We start from the raw sequence: 23,854 nt of genomic DNA, 5'->3' as shown, positions 1-23,854 counted from the left end.
AAAAAAAAATACACATATAAGTGGACCAGAGCAACTGTGTTATTCAAGGGTCAAATGTATTTAATCTTTATACTTCCCTCATACCAAACTACTCATACTCAGTATATTTTTGCCTATTACATTTAAGTCTTTTTTGTATTACACTACTTTGTAATTTACCTAACTGCTAAGCCCTAGAAAGAAATTTAAACAGTCCGGTTTTAGTGGTGTATATGCAACAGACACCAAGTTCTACTGAATAAAACTAGGGACAGTTAAACATAAAAGAGTAGAATACATTTTTATTAGATAGAATTTTATTTTTTTAAAAAACTTTATTTTCATAGAATACATTTTCACATTAGAGATTCCTACAGTGGGAAAATAACAATTTATTACTTACAGTTTTATATTTGTAGACAGATTATTTTAGGACAAGTAAAATAAACACATTTGAGGATTAAGTCTTGGTTTACAATCTACAATACTTTGATACATCTATGAGGGGACCTCTTTCCTACATGGAACTTCTCTATACTCAGAAGCTCTCCAGGCTCTTCTTCCCAGGATTTAGAAATTAATAATGTGAAATATCAGTATTTCCTAATTTTAAAGTTTCCCTAGGACATGTAACCATCAGTAACTGGTACTGACTGAACAGAGAGGGAAATTTTCAAAAATTAAACACTAATTTTCTGCAAAATCTTTACTTATGAATTAACAGGCTTTCCCTTTCTCCATTATTCCCAGGACAAATACAGAAGTTTGATCAGGTATTGATAGTAATAAAGCTGAATTCCCTTTAAGAATTTGATTAGCTAACAGGCAAAAGCTCATACATAATGGTTAGTTATGCTATGAGTCTTGTGAGAAGCTGGGACACAACCCCATAAACTCACCAGACCAAGGAACCCAGTCTCCAAATTTCTTGAATACAATTCCTCTCGAACCTTTTCCTCGAAGACTAAATTCTAAAAATAACCAGGTGATGAGAAGAGGTTTGTCTCACCAATGGACTTATCTGTTATTTCCTCCTTATTGTGAGTTGAATGGCATGACAGAGCAGAGGCAAAGAGGTGTACAATCAATTCTCAAGGTATTAAGTCAAAAAGGTCAGAGCTTCCACAGCATGGCAACAGCTTTGCAGATGCCCACATCATGATAGTTGAAATAACAAAGCCCAGCAAAGGTTAAAGCCGACAGTGCCAAAATGCCTGTCTTGGCAGCTTTCTGCAAAGCATCCCCTCGAACATAGTCAGTAACCACTTGTCCAAGGCCCCTAAAAGGAAAAAAAAAAAAAAAGTACAAATGAAAAATCACAATTCAGAAGGCTATATGGCTAACTTGAATGCCAAAAAATAATCACCAGGTTCAAAATACAACTCATGGTAACAGGAATCACAAACAAAAATGAAGGAACCAAGAATTTCCAATTAATATAATAAAGACATCTCTATTCTTTAGATTAAATTTTCCACAGTTATTTATATCAAAGACAGTAGTTAATTACCACTCCATTTACAAAATCTTGGGGTTTGGAGTTTTTTTTCTTTAACTAAAAAATGCTCAAGGGGCAGCTGGCTGGCTTAGTTGGTAAAGCATGTGACTCTTGAGTTCAGGGTCATGAGTCTGAGCCCCAGACTGGATGTAGAGATTACTAAAAAAATAAATAAACTTTAAAACAAATGCTCTACAGAGTTTTTCATTAATTAAAAAAAAAAAAAAATGAAGCAGATATTGTATACCAGAACCTGGTATAGAGGTTGAAAGAACAGCAAGTAAGACAGCATCCATGCCCTTATAGAACAGATTCTAGTGAAGAAGGAAAAAAGTACATATGTGCTATGAGGAAATATTTTAGAAAGGATGACCTGAATGAGAAGAACATTCCAAACAAAAGTGACAATGACCTTGGCATCTTTGAGGAATAGCAAAAAGATCAGTGTGGCTGCAGAACGTGGGCATCATAAGGGAAGGGCAGATCACACAGGGCCTTGATGGTCCTAAGCTTGAATTTCAGGTGCACCTGGCTGGTTTTGTCAATAAAGTGCACGACTCTTGATCTCGGGAGTTTGAGTTTGAGCCCCAGTTGGGTGTAGATATTACTTAAAAATAAAAATCTTTGGGGCGCCTGGGTGGTGGCTCAGTCTGTTAAACGTCTGCCTTTGGCTCAGGTCATGATTCCAGAGTCCTGGGATCGAGCCCCATGTCCGGCTCCCTACTCAATGGAAGCCTGCTTCTCCCTCTCCTCCCGGCTTGTGCTCTCTCTGTCACTGTCTCTCTCTCTCTCAAATAGGTAAGTAAAATCTTTAAAAATAGTAATAAAAATCTTAAAAATTTTTTTTAATTTCATTTGAAATGTAATGGGAAACCACAGATATGTTTTAAGTAGGGAGTAATCTAAGTAGTGACCTAATTTTATTTTAAGATTTTTTATTTATTTATTTGACAGTGAGATACAGCGAGAGAGGGAACACAAGCAGGGGGAGTGGGAGAGGGAGAAGCAGGCTTCCTGCCGAGCTGGGAGCCCGATGCGGGGCTCGATCCCAGGACCCTGGGATAATGATCTGAGCCAAAGGCAGATGCTTAACAACTGAGCCACTCAGGTGCCCCGACCTGATTTTATTTTTAATAACAGCTTTATTGAGATATAATTCACATGCCATAGAATTAACACCTTTTTTTTTTTAAAGAAATCTCTACATCCAACATGGGGCTCAAATTCACAACCCTGCGATCAAGAGTCACATGCTCCTCCGACTGAGCCAGCTAGCTACCCCCAAATTAAGCCTTTCAAAGTGTATACTAAAGTGTTAAAAGTCATAAGTTGTGCAACATCATCACTATTTAAAATTCCAGAACATTTCTTCACTCCAAAAAGAAACCCCATTACTCAACTAGTTTTCTGTCTCTATGGACTTGCCTACTCTGTATGTTTTATAGAAATCATACAATATGTGGCCTTTTGTGTCAAGTTTCTTTCATTTCACATCTTCAAGGTTCACCCATGTTGTGGCACGTATCAGTACTTCAACCTTTTGTGTGGCCAAATTATATTCCTTTGTAAGAATATATTGTATTTTCTTTAGCTAATCATCAGCTGATCGACATTTGGATTGTTTCTACTTTTTGGTTATTATAACTCTTCATCAGTAGATAGGCATCTGGATTGTTTTCACTTTTTGGCTATTATAAATAACACTATGAATATTACTATACAAGTTCTCATGTGAGGACGTATGTGTTCAATTTTGAGGGGTATACACCTAAAAGTGGAATCACTGAGTCATATGGTAACTCTAACTTTTTCCAAAGTGGTTGTAATGTCTTACATTCCTGGAAGAGACATATGAGGACTCCAACTTCTCGACATCCTTGAAACACGTGTTATTGTCCATCTTTTTGATAACAGCCTTCCTAGTGAGTGCGAAGCAGTATCTCATTGTGGTTTTAATTTGCCTCTTTTTTTTTGAGGGAGGGAGGGAGGGAGGGAGGGAGAGACTCTTAAAGCAGGCTCCATGACCAACGCAGAGCCCGACTCAGGGCTCAACCCCACAACCCCAAGATCATGACCTAAGCCGAAATCAAGAGTCAGGTGCTTAACCGATGAGCCATCCAGGCGTCCATTGATTTGCATTTCTATAATAACAAATGATGTTGAGCATTTTTTCCTGTGCTTATGAGCCATTTGTATGTCCTCTTCAGATAAATGTAATTTTACTTTTAAAAAAGGCCACTCTGGCTATAGTATGGCAAATGGACAGTGCAGGCAGGAGAAAGGGGCAGGGGCAAAAACAGAAACAGAAAACCACTTAGAGGAGGCAAACAAAGTGCCTTAGCAAGACTACTGGCTTAAATTAGGCTGGTGACAGGAGAGATGGTGTGAAGTGACAACTGAGGCAGGCTATGTTTTGAGGAGAGAACTAACAAAAAGAGGTGATGGACTAGATGTGAGGTAAGACAAAAAGAAATATCTAGAATAACTCCTAAGATTTTTGGCTTGAGAAACTCGATTTAATGGAGTTAGGGAAGAACAGGAAAGGAGGCGGCTTTGAGGAAAAATCAAGAGAGATATGGGGGAAAAGAGTGATTTCAGGCAATGTTAAATTTGGGATCACTATTAGACATCCAAGTGGATTATGTTAGTTAGACAACTGGAAATACAGGTCTGTAGATCAGGAAAAGAGGTCAGATCTGAGCTCAACTCAGGAAATTAAGAGAAATTAAGAAAGCAAGACTGAGCCCAGGATTCAGAGCTTTATTATTCAGAGGTCAGAAAAGGAGAGGAGCAGGCATCAGAGACTGAGAAGGTAGAAGGTACAGCTGGCGAGGTGGAGGAAAACATGGTGGGTATAGCATCTAGAAGTCAAAGGAAAATTATTTAAGGAGGGAATGGTCAATTAAGTTGAATGCTGCTGAGAGTTCAAGCAACAGGAGGACTGAAAACAGACAGCTGGATTTGGAAAAATGAAGGTTTGGTGGGGACTTTGGTAAGAATGACTTCAGTTATGTAATTGGGATGAAAGCCCAATTAATGTGGGTTAAGAGAGATTGGATGCTGAGGAATTAGTGCACAATTATAGACAACTCTTTCAAGTCACCCTGTGTGTTTGTGTGTGTGTGTGTGTGTGAGAGAGACAGAGAGAGAGAAGGGAGAATCAGTAAGGAAACTGGAGGAGTATGAAATAAATGAAAAATAATAAAAAAAATATTACTTCAGATTTCTCTCTTATTCTGACTTTTTGCGATTTAGATGGATCTCCTGCCAAGAACTACTTATTAGAGAAATCTCACTGTTACTTGTGATCTAATATTTCATATGCAACTAGAATCCTTTACTTTGAAAGGTTTATCTGGTTAAAGGCTAATTCCCCAACCAACCCTGGAAAAGTAGGTAGGCAAAATCCCCTTTTAACACTAGGTACAAAATCATTCTGACAAGTCACTTAACCACCCTGGGATTTAGTTTCCACATCTATAAAGTAACAGGGTTGGTTAAGATAGTCCCATGTCCTTTCAGCTCTAGCAATACAAAAATGCTTCCCTTGCCCATAATGTCATAATGTCCTTGTAAAACAACAGAAAATGAACTCAAAGAACCCAACTGTTACTTACCAACTTTTCAGAAGGTTCATTAACTTAGAAAATCTAACAACCTACACTGGGTAAAATAAATAGAAACTGGAAATTCATTCATTCAACAAATATTTACTTAGTGCTATGTGTCAGGTACTGCTCTAGGCACCAAAGCTACAAGAGCAAACGAAAAGTAAAAAATCTCTTTTTTAAAAAAGGGCAAGACTGAACTATAGTGTCTAAGGACAACCAGGTGATAAAACTATGATGAAATGTAAAGAAGTGATTACTATGAAAATCAGGATAATGGTTCCTGGTTGGAGGATGTTGAGTAGTTATAACTGAGGTAGAACACAAGAAGAAGCTTCTGCAGTTCTATTTCTTGACCTGGGCAGTGTTACCCCTGTAATAATTAATTGAGCCATGGATGATTCTCGTGATTCTCTGTATCTGTGCTTTCATTCTAATGAGGGGAGAGACAAGGAGTATAGAAAATAATACATAGATAATACAGTATATTAGAAGGTAATAAGCACTACTGAGAAAAATAAAATAGGGGAGAGAGATAAGTAATGCTGGGAAGGACACTGCAGTGGTTACAGAAGGCTTTACTGAGAAGGTGCCATTTCAGATGTGAAGGAAATGAGGAACAAGCTAAGTGTGTAACTAGAAAAAGAGAGTGCTGGGCAGAAGCAAGAGTAAAAGTAAAGTCCTGCGGCCTGGAGTGTCCCTGGCGTGTCTAAGAATTATCAAAGCCAGTGAGAATGAGGAAGAGAGTAGTTGGAGATGAGGGAAGAAACAGGGCCAAATTACGTCGGGTCTGTAGACCACCATAAGAATTCTGACTTTTAATTTAAGGGAGGTTAAAAGACTGCAAAATATTTTGAGAAGGAGAATGTTTGACGTGACTTAATATTTTAACAGGATCACTGGGGCTGCTGTGTTGGGGACAGAAGGAGGACCAATTAGGACACTACTCCTGGAATCAAAGATGATGGCCAGGTTTGGGGCATGAGTAGTTAGAAGAATGGAAATGCCATTAATTCAGATGAGCAAGAGTGCCAGAGGAAGAGATGTGGGGAGATCAAGAACTCAGTTTTATAACACGTTATATTCAAAATGCCTATTAGCTATGGAAGTGAAGACATCGAATAGGCAGGTGGACACATAAATCTGGGCATATAAATATTTTATATATGTTTAAAGTAATCTACAGGTCTGAGTATCTCAATCAACTTCTAATAAGACAAGCTCACAACTAATAAACTGAGCAATGTTAACACTGAAGGGACTGCTGTACTTGCCAGTGACTGTGGAGAGTGAGGGCTGCCGCCAGGGAGTAGTCCATCGCAGAGCCAGGATTCAAATAAGCAGCTGGAATTAGGCCCAGGAGCAAAACACTGACAACCCTCTCACCAGTCCAGTGGAGAGATGCAGCCTTAGAACTAGCTACAGAAAGGAAGAACCAGATTCATAAGAGGTGAAAGGGGGTAACACACATTGCTCATGTTCAATATTTGCCACAAAATAACCCAGCTGACAGAATGGCAAACAGCATGCATATAAGACTTAGCTCTGAGCATAAAGAGTTAAGATAAACAAGGTACTTGAGAAAGATGCTACCTCCCTTCTTTGAAGTTCTTTAGCAAAATGTATCTTGGTGCTTACAAAGATTAGAAGACTGACCCACTTTGCTGACAGGCAAGAAGATGAACGAAGTACCTTTGCAGAATTAACAATCTTCAACTTTAGTGTAACAGACAGATACCTTATAAATACAAGTTAATACCAACTGAGGAATTCCTTTACAACATTACTCTTTTATTTACACCTTCTAATCTTTAGAATTAGAAGTAAGGTAATAATAAAAACACTCCCAAAACAAAATTAAACCAGCCAACTCAAAAAGTTCTGATACAAACTTGTAGGATTATGGTCCTTCTTCTGTCCCATTACTTATAAATAGCCCAAAACAAATACGGAACATGAGAACTTCTTTTAAATAAATGAAAAACAAAATGCGCTTTAAACATTTCTTCAGGACCTTCTATCATTTTTTGGTTACAGACCCTTTTGGGAATACTCTCCAGAAAAATGCACATGGACACACACAGTAAAAACTATGTTTACAACTTCAGGGGCTTTTCTTCAGCCCACATACCCCAAATTAAAATCACTCTGCTAAATTTAAAATTTAGGAATGGAGAAACAAAACCTTTTCAAAGATAAAATAATTCTAAAAAGCAGAAAAACTATACTTGCCTAATTTCTCATAACTCAGATGCAACCATATGTAAGTTGTTGACTTAAGCGTCAAGATAAGTCTTTATCCCTGCAAAATACAGATCTTTCCAGACTTTAAAACTGGAAACAGTTCACTCATTATTCACCTACAGATTTTCTATAATATTCACCCTAAAAAATGCCACTTGATTTTAATATTGACCTAAATAAAAATAAGCAAGTCAATTACAGCTATAAATATGTATGACTTTTTAAACTGTCTACTACTCTAAAATATTTGTATCTGGCTCCTCTCCATCAGCTAAATAAATAAGACTGTACAGACTCTTCCTAAGAGCTATTTTCTTTTAGAAAAAAACTGAAGTTTGAAATAAACTTAGATCAGAAGGTTCTCTAGGAGTATAAATGGCATCATTCAACCATGCTGGCATTGTCTGCCCAAAGGTGCAGGCTAAGTAGGTCCTCATTTGACAGAGTCGGACATAAGAGTTCTGTTCCACAGCTAGCAAGTCCTGTCAAAGGCATGAAAATTTGCCCAGATGAAGAGGGCCAGAGCCCAAAAAGCAGCAGCAATGAAAAAAAAAAAAAAAAAAAAACATACAATAGTGGTTGGGTGACAGGTGAATGTGCTGTGTTCTACACCATCCTGGGGTAGGCTGGTCCTGGAGAAATGCTGAGACCTGAGCAGGTCTGACCACCGGGATTCGGAGAAACAGAGCTGAGGAAAGAGACATTAGGGGGGTCATAAACACTTCTCCTTTAACAGGACTGACAGACTTTCTAAATAACCATAAGCAAGCTACTTAAGCCCCAATAGGGAATAACATCTCATCTGCAAAATGAGGGGAGTATCTATTTCCCTGGGTTGTTATAAGCTCACACTAAAGTAGCCCCTCAAAGACCGAAAAATCAATGAACCACCTATGTAAAAGGGCTGCACTCTTACTAATTTTTTTAAAGATTTTATTTATTTGACAGAGAGAGACACAGAGAGAAAGGGAACACAAGCAGGGGGAGCGGGGGAAGGAGAAGTAGGCTTCCCGCTAAGCAGGGAGCCCGATGTGGGGCTCGATCCCAGGACCGTGGGATCATGACCTGAGCCGAAGGCAGACGCTTAACGACTGAGCCACCCAGGCGCCCCTGCACTCTTACTAATTTTAAGAAGTAAATTATAGCTCCTTTCTCTTTCCATATATTCATCTATTCATCCAACAAACATTTACTACAGGTAAGAGTAGGCTCTAGACTGGAGCAAGAGACAAAAGACAGCCTTTGTCCTCAAAGAGTTCAGTCTAGTTTGGGAAGCACATCTACTACCATGTTCTTTTTTTTTTTTTAAGATTTTATTTTTAAGTAATCTCTACACCGAATGTGGGACTTGAACTCACAACCCCGAATCGAGAGTCGCATGCTCTACTGACTGAGCCATCCAGGTGCCCCTCTCCACTTGTACTCTTTCGGGCGTGTTGGGGGGCAGAGGGATGAGGAGAGAAAGAATCTTAAGCAGGCTCCACACCAAGCACGAACCTGACATGGGGTTCGATCTCATAACCCTGAGATCATGACCCAAGCCGAAATCAAGAGTCAGACACTTAAACGACTGAGCAACCAGGCGCCCCTCCACTTGTACTTTTGAACCTATCCTTTTCTGTCCCCTTTTGGATCCTGTCTCTTGGTTAAAAAACAGACCTAAGTTCACACAACTCTACCACTTACTAGCTATGTGGTGATGGGCAATTAAGTTAAATAAATTCTCTAAGCCTCAATGTCCTCATCTGTAAAATGAAAATAGTAGCACTTACTTCATAATACTACACTGAAAATTAAAATACTCAAGGTGCTGAGCGTAATTCCCATTATGTCATAAGTACTCAATTAAAAGGTAATTTCTCTCCTGTGTCTTTCACCTCTCCTTCCTTCCTGTTGGCCATTTCCCCCTGACTGATGTAATATATGTGACCCTTCCCTTGACCCTGTGTCCTCTAATGTCATGCACTCTTCCCCTGCTCCCTTTCTTGTCTTTCCAACTATGCTTCTTTAAAATATTGTCTCAATCACCTCCCCTTCCTCACTTCCCTATCATTCTTGAACTCTGAAACTTATTTCATCCTGACTACAACTGCTTTATTAAAGTCGCCAATGGTCTCCATGTGGACACATCCAACAAATACTGTTCAGTCTTCATCTTATCGGGCCTTTCCTCTCTTCTTTTCCGATGAACTCTCTTCTAGTCCCCCCTTTGATCCTCTGACATCCTGTATCAGCCTACCTCGCTGTTCCTACACCTTCCTACACCTTTTCTTTTTTTTTAAATAAAATAAAATAATGGGGATAGCAGTATCTACCTGTCTGGGGGCTTAAATGAGATAACGTGTATAATGAATCTAGTGCTTAAAGTGTTCAGTCCGAGATAGCTTTTCTTAACATTCTTAACACTGTAATTATTTCTGCACGGAGTCTTTGCCCACACAGGTACTTCTGCCTTCACTGCTGCACACGCTTTTATATGTCTTCCTAGCATTCTATCATCTGCCCACTGCTCTCATGTCCTAAGCCCTCCCTTGGCCATTTTGTCCACTCAGCTTATACTACCTGTAAGCGGATGAGACCCAATTCTGCATCTGCAGCCCTGTCATCTCTCCAGTGTTTCAGAAGTTTAACTGCTTGCTGGGCCTCTCCCTTAAGATATCCTACATGATCCTCAAACTCACTATGCCAAAAACTAAAATCACCCTTCAACTCACTTTCTCAACCAAACTCGTCACTCATTTGCATGTTCCCCACTTTATTTAATAACACCCCACTCTTTAACCCAAAAATCTCTAAGTCATATAAAACTCCCCCCAACACTGTGAAATTGTCAATCACCAAATCATACTGATGTATCTCCTTAACATTTCTTGAGACAATCTGCTCTTTTCTGTGCCACTTTCCAAGTTCAGGACCTCACAATCCTTGCCTGCACTATGATAGTGTCCTGTCTCATCTCCCTGACTTGCGTCTTAGCCCGTCCCATCTCCCATGACGGCCATCTACCACAGTGTTATCCAAGAAGCCAATCTAAACTTCAACTCTATGTCCAATCTTTCAGTGGTCCTGTTCACATCAGGTAAATGCATACTCCACATCAAGGCAAGTTCTTCCATGATTTGATTCCGGTTCACCTTTCCAGATTCAGCTCTCATTCCTCACCTTGAGCTTCACACTCTAATCATATCTGGTTTATCTTCTCTCCTACCTCGCTGTTCCTACACCTTCATCATCACTTCTGCTCATCCCAGTAGCTCCACCTGTAATGCCCTTCCCCCTGTGGCCTTCCTCATCCTCAAGACACACACACCTCCTTCAGACACCAAGACAGGGTAATTCTTCCAAAACACACAGCTAAATATGTTCTTCCTCTGGACTGGCATAACAATTTATGTGCAGCACAAGAGTTTCTGCTTTATGTTAAATTATGTTTACATGTGTTTTCCCTATAAAAATGAAAACTCTTCCAGGGCAAGAACTATCTTTTATACACATTTGTATCCCGTTCCTACTACGGTGCCTGGTATAACACAAATGTCCAATGCCGTGATTATCGAATTGATTTCCAGAAGCCCCTCTCCACCAACTCCAGGGTAAATGGGAAAGGCCAGGCACTGGGGTTTGGAGCCTAACCCCACACTTTTCCGAAGCGGGATGGGCGCATTCTAAGGACCGCGAATGCGGAGGGGAAAAAAAAAAAAAGAAAGGAAAAAACTTTTAGGAACAGCGTCAGAACTTAACTTCCAGGAGGAGCTCTCTTTCGGATTACCCCATTCCCCGTGTCAGCCCGAAACAGGGGAGATAACCGCTCGGAGGACATCTGGGCGCGTAGACAACGGAGGTTACAGCTGTGGTGCTGACCGGAGCCAGATCGGCCAACGGGACGGAGGAAGGATTCCCTGCTTAAGAGGCCTCACCACCCCGCGGACAAATCCTCGCTGCCCTCCCTTCCCCGGCTGGAGGCTGCGCTAAGAACCTCCCGCTCCCAGGACCCCTCACCTCGGCCTCCTTGCGCACCGCACAGGACACTCAACCTCCAGAGACTCGCCATCTCGCTTCCGAAGACTCAAGGTCACCCGGCAACCCGGAAGCAGTCACTCGACAACTCCCACCCCGCGAGCACTCGAGAAAACAGGGCGAGGGAAAATGCCGGGTGAACCGGAAGTCGGAAGCTGGCGCGCGCCCGCCGCACATGCGCGCACACGCTCGTCGGAAGGCCGGAGCTGTAGGCGGACGATGGCGGAGCTGGGTGAGGCGGACGAAGCGGAGTTGCAGCGCCTGGTGGCGGCCGAACAACAGAAGGCGCAGTTCACTGCACAGGTGCGGGGCCAGGCACCAAGGGGAAGAGACAGGAGGGTGAGGCACGGGTTGAGCTTTCAGACTTTTTACTCAGCCCGTGAGGTGACAGCCGCTAGGAAAACACGAGCAGAGCCCTGCGACATCACCACGGGGGGACTGCCCCGTGCTCGCTCCTGCCGCGCCGGGTCCTTCCCAGAAAAGACTCCAGCCTCTGGTGACCAGTAGTGCTCAGGCGCCCGCTAGGCACACCCAGCGTGCGGGAAAGAGAAAGTGTAAAGCCGAGAAGAAAGGTTCGGGCGACGCAAGGGCAACGGAACCTGGTTTGGCGGCGAGCTCTCTGGGCTTGGCCTTCGGAAGCTCTGGTTCTGATCCTGCCTCTGCCCCTCACGGGCCGCGTGCCCCTACGCAAGACACCCAGCCACGGGGGGCCTCGGTTCTGCAGTCTCCTGCTGCCTCACTGGACTGTAGAGATCATATGCGATCATGTGTTTGAAAACGACAAAGCAGTGGAACATTAATGGAGAAAGGGGGGCTCTGAAGTAGTCAGTTTGGACTGTAGGTTAGAACAAGTGTTTTGGAGCCTCTTCGGCATGGTTCGAAACCCGGCGTGGACCCTTACTGGAGGCACCACCAGCAGCGTGGCTAATTGCTTAACCAAACGGAGATGACAGTCATATTTTAGGACCGCAGAGAGTACTGACTGACGGCTTGGTACCCAGTCTAGGAAGCCCTCAGTAAATGGTTACCCCCCCTTGGGGGGGGGCGGTGTTCGCGACCGATTAAATAGCAAAAACACATTTTCTGTACCTGATGTGCATTTTTATGGAGAGTGGATCCATAACCTTCATTGGATTCACAAATGTGTCCATGACCCCAAAAAGGTTTGGAACTTAGGAACTAGTCTGTAAGGGATAGGTTTGGAATGACAGGAGAGCAGTGGTTTTGGGGGAAATTAATTGGTACCATACCTTCCCAGCTTACACTGGTGCAACTTGGGAATACGTCTAACCCTGCCTGAAAATTTACAGTTTGATTAAGGACTTAACACAATCGGAAAAAATAGCGGCCTTCAAGGAGGTAAAAATTTGAACTGTTTTGAAGAATGGGACAAATCTTTAGGTAGGGCATTCCGGGAATATTAAGTCACATTGAGTATGCTGTGTGTGTACTTCATTGAAGCTTAACAAGTTGGTGGTTAAATAATGGGCTGCCCTGAGTGGCTAAGAGAGGAATTGTGCATTAAGCACAGGGGTGACTTGATGGAAAGTTATCTTCAATTACTAAAGAGGAGAAAAACAGAAACAGAAAGGATAAAGGATTATTGCAATGTAGGAACAAGGATCTGGGCCATACTAACGACAAATTAGGAAGTGAGGAAAGAGGAGAGCCCATGGTCTGTTGACTGAAAGAATGGTTTAGTCAAGTGACAGAAAAGGAGAAAAACCGGAAGGAAATAAAGTTGGCAGTTAGACCTATATGCAGACAGCAATGGTTACTAATTTTCTTTCCTCTTAGGTGCATCACTTCATGGAGCTGTGCTGGGATAAATGTGTGGAGAAGCCAGGGAATCGCCTAGACTCTCGCACTGAAAATTGTCTCTCTAGCTGCGTGGACCGCTTCATTGACACTACTCTTGCCATCACCAGTCGGTTTGCCCAGATTGTACAGAAAGGAGGGCAGTAGGCCATCCCCTGGGAGAATGACAGAAGCAAAGGACTTGTTGTGAAGCAGATGGAAGGGCCAGTGGGGGAAAGTTGTCAGCCTGTTGTCAGGTGAACTTGAGGCTGTTACCAAGCCTATTGGTGCTAAGAAGTAACAGATCAAATGTTCAAAAAGTGAAATTTATTTATTTGGAATTCAGAAATTCCATGTTTTATCACAACAGTTATTCAATAAATCTGAATTCTCCAACTCTTTTTCTTTTTTTTCCCTAATCCCATTTTGGGATTTAATAGAGATCTCTGATTGGCAGGAACATTGGAAGTACGTTCCAAGACCAGTAGTGCAAATGAGAGATCTTAGGTTTTGAAAGGCCATCCTCAGCCATATTTAAGGGGGCTAGAAGAACCATCAAAGACTTAGCCTAAGGTATAGAAGAGAAATTGGGGTTGAGAAAGGTGAAGAACAGAGAACAGCTTTATTGCTTATATATGACCAAGAAAAAGTAAACATGGCAAAAACAAAACAGGCAGGATGTGTATTCTTGAGAAAGAAATAGACCTGCTAGTATGGGAGGAAGGGAAGGTCAAGACTGAAGCAGAACCAACTTCCTGGAGATGCCTGTTCCACTGGCCCATCTTCCTGAGTCTGTGCTAGAATCAGTACTTTTATAGCACAGAAACAATGCTTAAAAAAAAATACGTGCTGAAAACTCCTTCCAACAAAGATTTCACTTATTCCAAGAACAAAACAATTTGTCTTTCGGTTAAGAGGTAGTAATTACAGACTGCTTGCCCCACCTTGGGCCCCTACTAATTCCAAAGGTAAAAATATATGCCATGGAACATTGACAATTGAGTACCAGAGTATTAATATTTCAAGTAAATATTCCCAAAGGTAGCACCTGCTTATAATCAAGGGATAGGGAACCTCTAGCCAACCATGTATTTTATGACTAAACATTTTATTAGACATCTGTTCTGTAAAGAGAACAAATTTAGTAGTTAGAACTGTAAAATATTACCACCTCATGGAATGTTGTTACAGTTATATTCTATTGCTGGTGTCTTACACTGTCATGCTACCATGAAGTATTTCTATATTATACACGGGGAAAGTAAGGCCAGGGAGGTTAACTTACCTTTTCCAGACCTCATAACTAATTAGTGCCAGAACCAAGACCAAAAGTCTGAGTTTTCAAGCTTTCTACCCAGCCCATGAAGTGGCAACCAGAAAAAACAATATGTCACTTGGTATTCTGTCATAATGAAAAAATTCACTTGTGTTCTGCCAGCCTTTTTTCAGTGATATTTTGGTTTCCTAAGAATTAACAGTAGGGATCACAGTATATAGCAAAGGGAAATAATATGGTCTCTGCTTGGTGCTTTAATCAGAAGGCAAACTGGGAAGAAGTGGGTGAGTCCCTGAGAAGCCTGTTGCATTTTGGAACTGGTTCAACCTAGTTTCAGGGAAAATCTAAATTTCATTAATAGATTTAGAAATGAACAAGGAAGATAATATTTAAATGCCATCAGACAGCATGACTAATTCCTAATTTTATCCCATTTGGTTGAGGACTTAACCAAAACAACTGAAGAAATAACTTCGAACACAAGTCCATTTAGGCAATATACAGGACGTAGAAAACCATTTACTAAACCAATTACCATGTTTAGGGGTATTAGTGTAGCCACAGACCCTGTCCAGCAGGGAAATTTGACAGAAAACCCTAGTCTCATAATAACAGCTGTCTATGGATGTTATCATGAAGGAAAAATGTCTTGCTCTTATACTCATTTTCTCACTAAATAAACTGGACCACATCTATGAGGCCAAAATACAGAAAGATCGAAGCACCAAGGCTGAAGACAAAGTTGTGGCACCTGCTATATAACAGGGCAGCACGCTGTTCCAACATTCTACGCAGCACCAGTTCCAACCCACCGCTTGATCCCGGCCCTTGCTTTCCCCAAATCCTACATCCCATTTGGTGTACCCAGGTTGTCACTGGGATTCAGCTTTCTGGGTCCTTTAATTTGTTGCATTTGCACTCTACCCTAAATGTGATTAATTGCAAAAAATAATCTCTTCAAGAAAACTTCATAACAAAATACCAGATTCCCTATTAACAATAAGAGGATCAAGTTTAACAGGCCAAAACAGAAGACAAGAAGTCTGTCAGAACGTAGACAGATGGCACAGGACAGCTCCGACCTCAGGGCCCCTGTGCCGGGCAACGGAATCACTGGCAAAACCCCCAGGTGGAAGAGCTGTAAGTAACCAGTCAGATGGGAAATGGAGAAGGTCTCCTCATTTAGTCATCCTCTGAACTCTCTGCAGACCTTTCATCTGTAGCCACTTTCCAATTTGTGCGTTTGTTCGTCCTCTCCTGTATTTCATTGTTAACTACAGGGATGTGGACTTTTTTATCTGTCTTTTTCCTTTTGGTTTTCTTAGTGTCTCTTTCCTCACCTTCCTCAGAACTGCTGGATGCGGAATCATCTGACTGGGAAGTGTCACTTTCTGCATCCAAGAATAAAGCAGATTTTTTGAGAGACTTTTTCCTGGATTTTTTCTTGCGCTTATGTGACTGTTTCCTTTTCCTGGTACTAGAAGCCCCGGTTTCTTCCGAGAACTCACTTGAGGAATCTGCTGTTATATCTGTGGCTTCTTTTTTGCTTTTCTTCTGTTTTTTGTGTGACTTTTTTTTCTGCTTTTTTTTGTGAGATTTCTTTGACTTCTTGTGTTTGTGAGACTCATGGGTAGATGATTTTACTTGGGGAGATGTTTTTTTCCCATTGGTAATATCTTGCTGATCACTACTAATAAAAAAAGAGAAACTGCTTTACTATAGAAAATAAAAAGTGTATTTATATTTTAGTATTCTGCATTCTAGATAGAAAGTTGGGGTTAGAAGCACCTGAGTGGCTCAGTCGGTTAAGCGTCTGTCTTCAGCTCAGGTCATGATCTCAGGGTCCGGGGATGGAGCCACATATCAGGCTCCCTCCTGCTCAGCGGGAATTCAGCTTCTACCTCTGCCCCTCCCCCTGCTCTTGTGCTTGCTTGCTCTCTCGCTCTCTCTCTCTCTCTCTCAAATAAATAAATAAAATCTTAAAAAAAGTTGGGGTTAACATTTGAAATTTAGGAGCTTTGACATAGGGTTACTATGTGACTTGATCACTCTCAGAGTTTTGTTTCCTCATTTTGTTTTCTTAAAATGAAGATAAAAATTCTAATCTGCCAAACTGAGTTACTGTATGGAATACTATGTATAAAAACCTAAATGCTATATAAATCTGCAGAACATCAATCAGAAAAAGGCAAAATACCAATTATCTCCCAACTAAAATGCCTATTATTTTTCTAGTTACATTTTTAATGGCAAACATTATCTTCTTTGTAAAATTAGGAACCCAATTTATAGTTCAGACTTGGAATTAATCTTACAGTTTCTAGTTTTTTTGTTTTTTTTTCAGTAAGCCTATTTGCCTTACCTGTCTGTTTCAAATTCTTCAGGGTATAACTCTTTATAACCACTGTGACCCCATCTGTAAGATGACATATTTTATTACATTATTAAAGCAATGCATACATTTTTGAAAATTAAAAAAAATTAGACTTAGTGCATGCAAGACACAGACATGCACATAGAACAAAGAAAATAAAGACATGGTAGAGCCAACCCCACCTTCAAGCTCAGTAACTTAGTTGGCTACGTTTTCTGTACTGTATGTTATCATTTCAGACACAAAGGATTCTTTTGTCTATTTGTAAGAGAACTTGCTACTCTTTTTTTTTTTTTTTGAGAACTTGCCATTCTTAAGATAAGGAACTCTTCTATTCTGCCCTTTAGCTGTGAAGTACTTCTCCAAAAACAACTTGTAACAGTGCTGTCAGCAATGGAACAATTTGTTTTTTTACATAGCAATTTTTTTTATTTTTTTTAATATTGTATTTTATTTATTTGAGAGAGAGAGAGTGAGAGAGAGCACAAGATGGGGGAAGGTCAGAGGGAGAAGCAGACTTCCCGCTGAGCAGGGAGCCTGATGCAGGACTCGATCCCCGGACTCCAGGATCATGACCTGAGCCGAAGGCGGTCGCTTAACCAACTGAGCCAAGCAATTTTATTTAATTCCTATAACATGAAATTCACCCTCTTAAAGTGTACAATTCGGTGGCTTTTAGTATATTCAGAGCTGTGCAACCATCATCACTATCTAATTTCAGAACATTTTCATCACCCAAAAAGGAACTCCATCCCTTAGCAGTCACTCTCCATTCCTCCCTCTCCTGTAGCCCATGGCAACCACGAATCTAATTTCTGTCTCTATGGATTTGCCTATTCTGGACATATCATATAAATAGAATCATAATAAGTGGCCCTTTGTGTCTGGCTTTTTTCACCTGTTTTCCAAGGCTCATCCATGTTGTAGCACTTATCAGTACTTTATCCCTTTTATCATCAAATAACATTCCATTAGTCCCCCCTTAACTGCAGCTCTGCTTTTTGGAAGCAGATCACCCTCCTTCTGTCATACTGTCAGAGGTCAGGAGTGGCCTAATGCTACAACAAAAAGCCTACGTCATTCCCCTCACTTCGTCTCATCTCGTAGGCATTCCATCATCCCACATTCTCACAAGAGTACAGTACAAATAAAATGAGAGATGACATTCACAGAAATTTTATTACAGTATATTGTTATAATTGTTCTATTTTTAGTTATTGTTACGCTCTTACTGTCCCCAATTTAGAAATTAAACTTTATCATAGGTATGTATGTATGTATGTACAGAAAAAAAAAACAGCATATATAGGGTTCAGTACTGTTCACAGATTTAGGCAACCACTGGGGGGGCTTGAAGCGGGGGGCTACTGTACCACATTTTGTTTATCCATTCATCAGTTGATAGACATTTGAGTTTCTACTTTTTGGCCATTATGATAATTATGCTATGAACATTTGTGTGCAAGTTTTTGTAGAGATAATTCATTTTTAAAAGTACACATTCTCGGGTGCCTGGGTGGCTCAGTTGGTTAAGCAACTGCCTTCGGCTCAGGTCTTGATCCCGGAGTCCCGTAATCGAGTCCCATGTCGGGCTCCCTGCTCAGCAGGGAGTCTGCTTCTCCCTCTGACCCTACCCCGTCTTGGGCTCTCTCTCTCTCTCACTCTCTCAATAAATAAAATCTTAAAAAAATATATATAAATAAATAAATAAATAATAAAAGTACACATTCTCAGGCCAAATATTTTTAATGGTCACAAGAATTTTGTTACAAACCTGTCTGGCATATTAGCTTCATAATCATATAACTTCTTATTCCAGGATTTAGCCTTAAGAAAATCATCTTCCAGTGCCCCAGAAATTTCATTCTTTGGCCTCCAATAGTCTCTTTGACTTTCTTCATCAAAACCATCACTACGCATCCGGCTATAAGGAAAAACAGAAGAATTTTACATTTAGAAGCAATCTGTGAGGTTCCTTTAACGAATGGCATGCAAAAAACCCACTGAACAAGCTAAGAGGAAAACAAAACCACCAATTTAGTGCTAAAAAAAAAAACAGAAACCAATGTAAAAAGACATGATCTGTTCCTCTCCATAAGTCTGTATAGTTGTCCAGTGAAAATCTGACCATTACTACGCATCCTATTGCAGAATACAGACAAAATGACTTATGGACTGTAGCATGCTATAGCTCACGCATTGACTCTCAAGTAGGAGGACATGCAAAGAGGGGAGTAGAGCATAATCACAGCTGGGAACATTGCAAACTACCCTAGAAATATATTCCCTTCCCAGAAAACCAGCAACTTGCTACAGTGAGGTCATAGCAATGTAGGAGCAAGGCCTAACCCATGAGTAGGCTGGGGTAGAAAAAAAGTTGAGAACCACAGATACAGCCTGTGCTTACAAGGTCCACTAACAAGTCACTAAGCAAGCTAATCAACTATCAAAAATGTTTAAGAGCCTCCTATATGCTAGTCGCCATTCTAGCCACAGGGAGTAAGACAATCAGAATCTCTTTAGGGATTATGGTTTTAAAGATTTATTAGACCATGACAGGTATCAATAATTCACTCTAAAAACATTTTGGGGACGCCTGGGTGGCTCAGTCATTAAGCATCTGCCTTTGGCTCAGGTCATGATCCCAGGGTCCTGGGATCGAGCCCCACATCAGGCTCCTTGCTCAGTAGGAAGCCTGCTTCTCCCTCTGCCACTCTCCCTGCTTGTGTTCCCTCTCTCGCTGTCTCTCTCTCTCTCTCTGTGTCAAATAAATAAATAAAATCTTTTAAAAAAATTTTTTTGTAAATAATAATAAAATCTTTAAAAATAAATAATAAAAATGAAAACAACATTTTGTTTCTGGAAACGCTGCTTGGAATTGAACAACCAATAGAAGACAAATTATCATCTGCACTAACTTTACTTCTAAATTCTCAAAGGACCATCTTCAGCAAGAAAACAGACCGCAAGGATATTTATTTTTATACTGAGACTCTGCCTTCTTTACCTTGGATACCCTGAATACTTCCTTCTCTGAAGCACCTCAGACATACAGTCAATCGCACTCCAAAGGCTGAGTACTACACAGGCACACTCACTCTCTAATATCTCACTGTTAACTGTTTCCCTGGGTAACTTTAGAAATCGGCATTATAGGGGGATGGGGGGATGGGTTAGCTCGGTGATGGGTATTAAGAAGGGCACGTATTGAATGGAGTACTGGGTGTTATACGCAAACAATGAATCATGGAACACTACAGTGGAATCTAAAAATCCAAACTCATAGAAATAGAGAGTATGATGGTGGTTGCCAGGGGCTGGAGATATGTTGGTCAAAGGGTACAAACTTCCAGTTATAAGATGAATAAATTCTGGGGATCTAATGTACAGCAAAGATGATTATAGTTAACACCACCGTAATATATATTTAAAAGTTGCTAAGAGAATAAATCTTAAATGTTATCACCACACACACCCCCCCACACACACACACAAGGTAATTGTGTCAGGTGATGTGTTAGCTAACCTCATTGTAATAATCATTCTACAGTATGTATGTATCAAGTCATCATCATATTGTATACCTACATGTTATATGTCAATTATATCTCAATAAAGCTGGACGGAAAAAAGAACAACAACAACAACAACAAAAAAAACAGAACAGGGTGCCTGGGTGGCTCAGTTGGTTAAGCGACTGCCTTCGGCTCAGGTCATGATCCTGGAGTCCCGGGATTGAGTCCCGCATCGGGCTCCCTGCTCAGCAGGGAGTCTGCTTCTCCCTCTGACCCTCTTCCCTCTCGTGCTCTCTATCTCTCATTCTCTCTCTCTCAAATAAATAAATAAAATCTTTAAAAAAAAAAAAAGAACAAAAAAACCCCAAAACTAATGATGTAATGTATGGTGACTAACATAACACAATAAAATAAATTTTAAAAAAAAGAAATCGGCATTATTACTACAGTCATTTTTCATACATACAGCTATACACTAACAGGCATATGAAGCCCAAGAAATGTTCTCAATACTCAGACATTCCTATACCTCCATAAACAAGACAACTAAGCCTGCATAATCCTGCATATTCACACTGAAATTATTAAAAAGGTAATGTGAAAGTTGTGTGACCTGGTGAACACACAAAGTACACGGGGTAAAGAAAAGGCTGAGGGAGAATCAAAGACTACTAAAAGGGGACAAGAGTAAATGATAGCTCAGTGACCATAAGATAGCAACAGAAAATCTTAAAAGCCACCAGACAAGGTCAGAATACACAGAATCTTTAACTTTTAAAGTTGTTCAAGGTAGAACTTTTAAAAATTCCCCATTGCAAATAAGTACTAAGAGTTAAGCCATATGCATCATAGCCATTACCTTTATGCTTGGGTCTAGATTCATGAAGGAAGGAAGGCTTAAAGATTCACAGAACTGAACTCATCTATCTTTAGCATACTAAAATGCTTTTAAATGAAAGTTGGTGGTTCTGAACAAGATCTGAGTTATTCTGGGTCTTAGAGCTCCAACTTCACCTTGAACTACTGGGTAACATTTTCCTTTTGGTCCCCCGGTAAGCATCTTCCATCTGTTTCTCCAGTTCTCTTATTTTCCACATATCTGATTCCTCCTGAATCTAGATTTTTTTAAAAGAAAAGAAATATAATTACTAAAAACAATATTTTATATCACAGAAAAGTAACTGACAATACACTCTGCACCAATTATTGTATTACAGACTGGGTCATAATCAGGAACCTGGGAAACAAATTCAGGATTCTCTAAATAATCTGACCCAGTCAATCTCAAATATGTAGAATTCTGCAGCAACAGAACTTTTTAACCCTGCATAGACTCATTTATCCCCTTTTAATTTTGCAACTATGCTTCAGTGATCAAGTGATGACCCTTTATGTTTAAATTAGTCACCACATCCTTTGGATTCTATCTCCTCAATTCCTCATCTTCATCCCTACTGTCACTGTTTTCATGTGAACTCCTCATCGTCTCTCACTTGGAGCACTGCAATTGCCTAACTGGTGTTTCTACTGTTTCATTCCATCTGGTCTATCATCCCCTACCCAGCTAACAAATCATCTTTCTAAAATACAAATACAATCTTGTCACACCCTGCTTAAAAACATTTGATAGCTTCTTTACTGTTCAGAGGAAAAAGTCTAATCTCCAAGCATCACAATCCAATTCTAATTTACCACTTGAGCCTCATCTTCTGTCACTACCCACCTCCCCACAACATTCCCTACTTTCCAGATGCACACGCTTTCTTGCCACACCCCAAGTGCTTCATGCTCTTCTTTGTTGCCATATGAGTACATGATGTTCTGTCTGGAATGATCTTTTACACCTGGTAAATTTGAACCTGTTCACCAAAAACTGGTTCAAATACAGCAGCTCAAATACCACGCAATCTGTGAAGCCTTTCTTAATTTCCCAAGGCAGATTTCACTGTTCCTTCCGCAGTGCACTGAAGCACCTTGTATATGTCTCTACTATAGTACTTAATCAAATTGATTATAATTATCTATTTTATTCATCTTTGTACCTCCAAACTACCAAAATCATGCATGGCACACTGTATGCCTCCAATAAATGCTGAGGAATAACGACATTGTACCTCTCACCTTATTGTGAGCATCTGTGTGCCGGATGACATTCCTCAGGAGGACCTTCCCCAATGGAACACGGGACATTCTTCAATCTGAAATGAATCAATAAATAACATTTAATAACAATAATTTCCTTTATTATCTTATCTTTTATTACAGTGTTTTAAAGAAGCATGAGGTAAAGGAAAGATCACTGAACAAGAAGTCAGAGGTCCTGAGAGGTAGTTTTCCCTTCACCACTAAAAGGGGAAAATGCCTGACCACAGTAATGTGCAGATGAATGTACAGTGAGATAGTGGACATCCAAGTTCTTTCAAACTGCCCAGAATTAAGTGCCTTCAAGAGCACCATTTTATTTAACCCTCAAAACAACCCCATGTTTTATACGAGGCAAGCATCTTCATTCCTATTTTGTAGATGAAATTCCCTTAAGCATAACTTGCCCCAGGCCAGAGAGCCCAATGTAAACAAGATCCAGATTAGAAATCAACTTTCCAATCTCAAAATTAGTTTGTGATGAAGCAAATACCTAGATCTGACAATGTCAGGGACCACAAATGTCAACATTTGACATCAAATGCAGACACGCCCTAAATTTCTCCATTCAGGGGACTTTTACTTTCTATTTTGTACAGAAGCCTCCAAAAAACAGATGACAAGGATATTCGGTGTGTAGCTAGCAGCGGTTTTGTGCAACCACCCCACCGCTCACTCACCCCTCGATCCTGAGGAAATCAGGCATCTTGCTAGTGTGAGACGAAGAACCACTCCATTACAAGATCTCCTCCGACCCAGGAAGCCAAGGAGTCAGGGCTCAAAGGCAGCTCTGCAGCTTCACCCGAGTCCTTCGTGAAAATGCAGCCTTCCCACCGGTTATTCTGCCCTCACCCGTGGCCCAGGCCACGGCTGCCTTTCCCCCAGCCCACACCGACAGGAAGATCTCTTTCCGGACCGAGGCCGGAGGCTGCGCCGGCGCGGAATCCGGACAGCCGGCTTGACGGGCATGGGGGCATGCCCCGCTCACGCTCCTCTGGGACGGACCCGAGGACTGGGCTTCGCTCTCCCGAAAGGATGGGGACGCGCTGGACGGGTACAACCCTCGAACGGGCCCCAAGAAACACCCAGAGTGCCCGAAGGCGGGGGGAGGGGGTTGAGGCTTCCAAGTGGAAGACAGAGAAAATACCCCCGTCTCTGTCACCGGGATCCCTGCCCCCCAGCGGCCACGGAGCTCCCGGTAACCTTCCCTCCAAACGCCCTCCCCGTACAAACACACACAAATACACCCATACCGTGCGCCGCAGCCTCGCGTGGCGGGGATTTGGGGGGAGGAATCGGTCTGGGAGACAAGGGAGCGGGCTTCCCTTTCAGGCCGGAAGTCGTGCTCCGGAGAAACTCTTCCCACCCACAGGAGACCCAGAGACTCCCACGGGGAGGGTTTCC

At 41.2% G+C, this 23,854-nt stretch overlaps 3 protein-coding genes across 8 annotated transcripts; 1 reads left to right on the top strand and 2 right to left on the bottom strand.

Annotated features, from left to right (window-relative positions):
- Nucleotides 1–278: 278 nt before the first annotated feature.
- SDHD (succinate dehydrogenase complex subunit D) lies at nt 279–11,481 on the bottom strand. 2 transcript variants are annotated; one of them, XM_027578139.2, is made up of 4 exons: nt 11,329–11,481; nt 7,901–8,017; nt 6,360–6,504; nt 279–1,258 (listed from the first exon to the last, which is right to left on the bottom strand). In XM_027578139.2, exons 1-4 carry the CDS (start codon nt 11,378–11,380, stop codon nt 1,093–1,095), a joined length of 480 nt encoding a protein of 159 aa, XP_027433940.1. In that variant the 5' UTR covers nt 11,381–11,481; the 3' UTR covers nt 279–1,092. The 2 variants fall into 2 exon arrangements, with proteins under 2 accessions (XP_027433940.1, XP_027433941.1); XM_027578140.2 differs by lacking the exon at nt 6,360–6,504.
- A 20-nt stretch (nt 11,482–11,501) lies between these two features.
- TIMM8B (translocase of inner mitochondrial membrane 8 homolog B) lies at nt 11,502–13,539 on the top strand. The gene is made up of 2 exons (XM_027578144.2): nt 11,502–11,649; nt 13,144–13,539. Exons 1-2 carry the CDS (start codon nt 11,566–11,568, stop codon nt 13,309–13,311), a joined length of 252 nt encoding a protein of 83 aa, XP_027433945.2. The 5' UTR covers nt 11,502–11,565; the 3' UTR covers nt 13,312–13,539.
- A 207-nt stretch (nt 13,540–13,746) lies between these two features.
- Nucleotides 13,747–23,839, bottom strand: NKAPD1 (NKAP domain containing 1). 5 transcript variants are annotated; one of them, XM_027578134.1, is made up of 7 exons: nt 23,704–23,771; nt 23,131–23,160; nt 22,430–22,506; nt 21,323–21,423; nt 18,568–18,717; nt 16,782–16,835; nt 13,747–16,109 (listed from the first exon to the last, which is right to left on the bottom strand). In XM_027578134.1, exons 3-7 carry the CDS (start codon nt 22,496–22,498, stop codon nt 15,602–15,604), a joined length of 882 nt encoding a protein of 293 aa, XP_027433935.1. In that variant the 5' UTR covers nt 22,499–22,506; nt 23,131–23,160; nt 23,704–23,771; the 3' UTR covers nt 13,747–15,601. The 5 variants fall into 5 exon arrangements, with proteins under 5 accessions (XP_027433935.1, XP_027433934.1, XP_027433932.1 ...); XM_027578133.1 differs by having other exon boundaries at nt 23,131–23,259; nt 23,704–23,742; XM_027578131.1 differs by lacking the exon at nt 23,131–23,160 and having other exon boundaries at nt 23,704–23,839.
- Between the last annotated feature and the right edge of the window lie 15 nt (nt 23,840–23,854).

This window comes from Zalophus californianus, chromosome 11, assembly GCF_009762305.2.
Source record: "Zalophus californianus isolate mZalCal1 chromosome 11, mZalCal1.pri.v2, whole genome shotgun sequence".
Classification (NCBI taxonomy): Eukaryota; Metazoa; Chordata; class Mammalia; order Carnivora; family Otariidae; genus Zalophus; species Zalophus californianus.
Note: the sequence above shows the minus strand (reverse complement) of the source record. Positions and strands in the feature narration are given on the sequence as shown.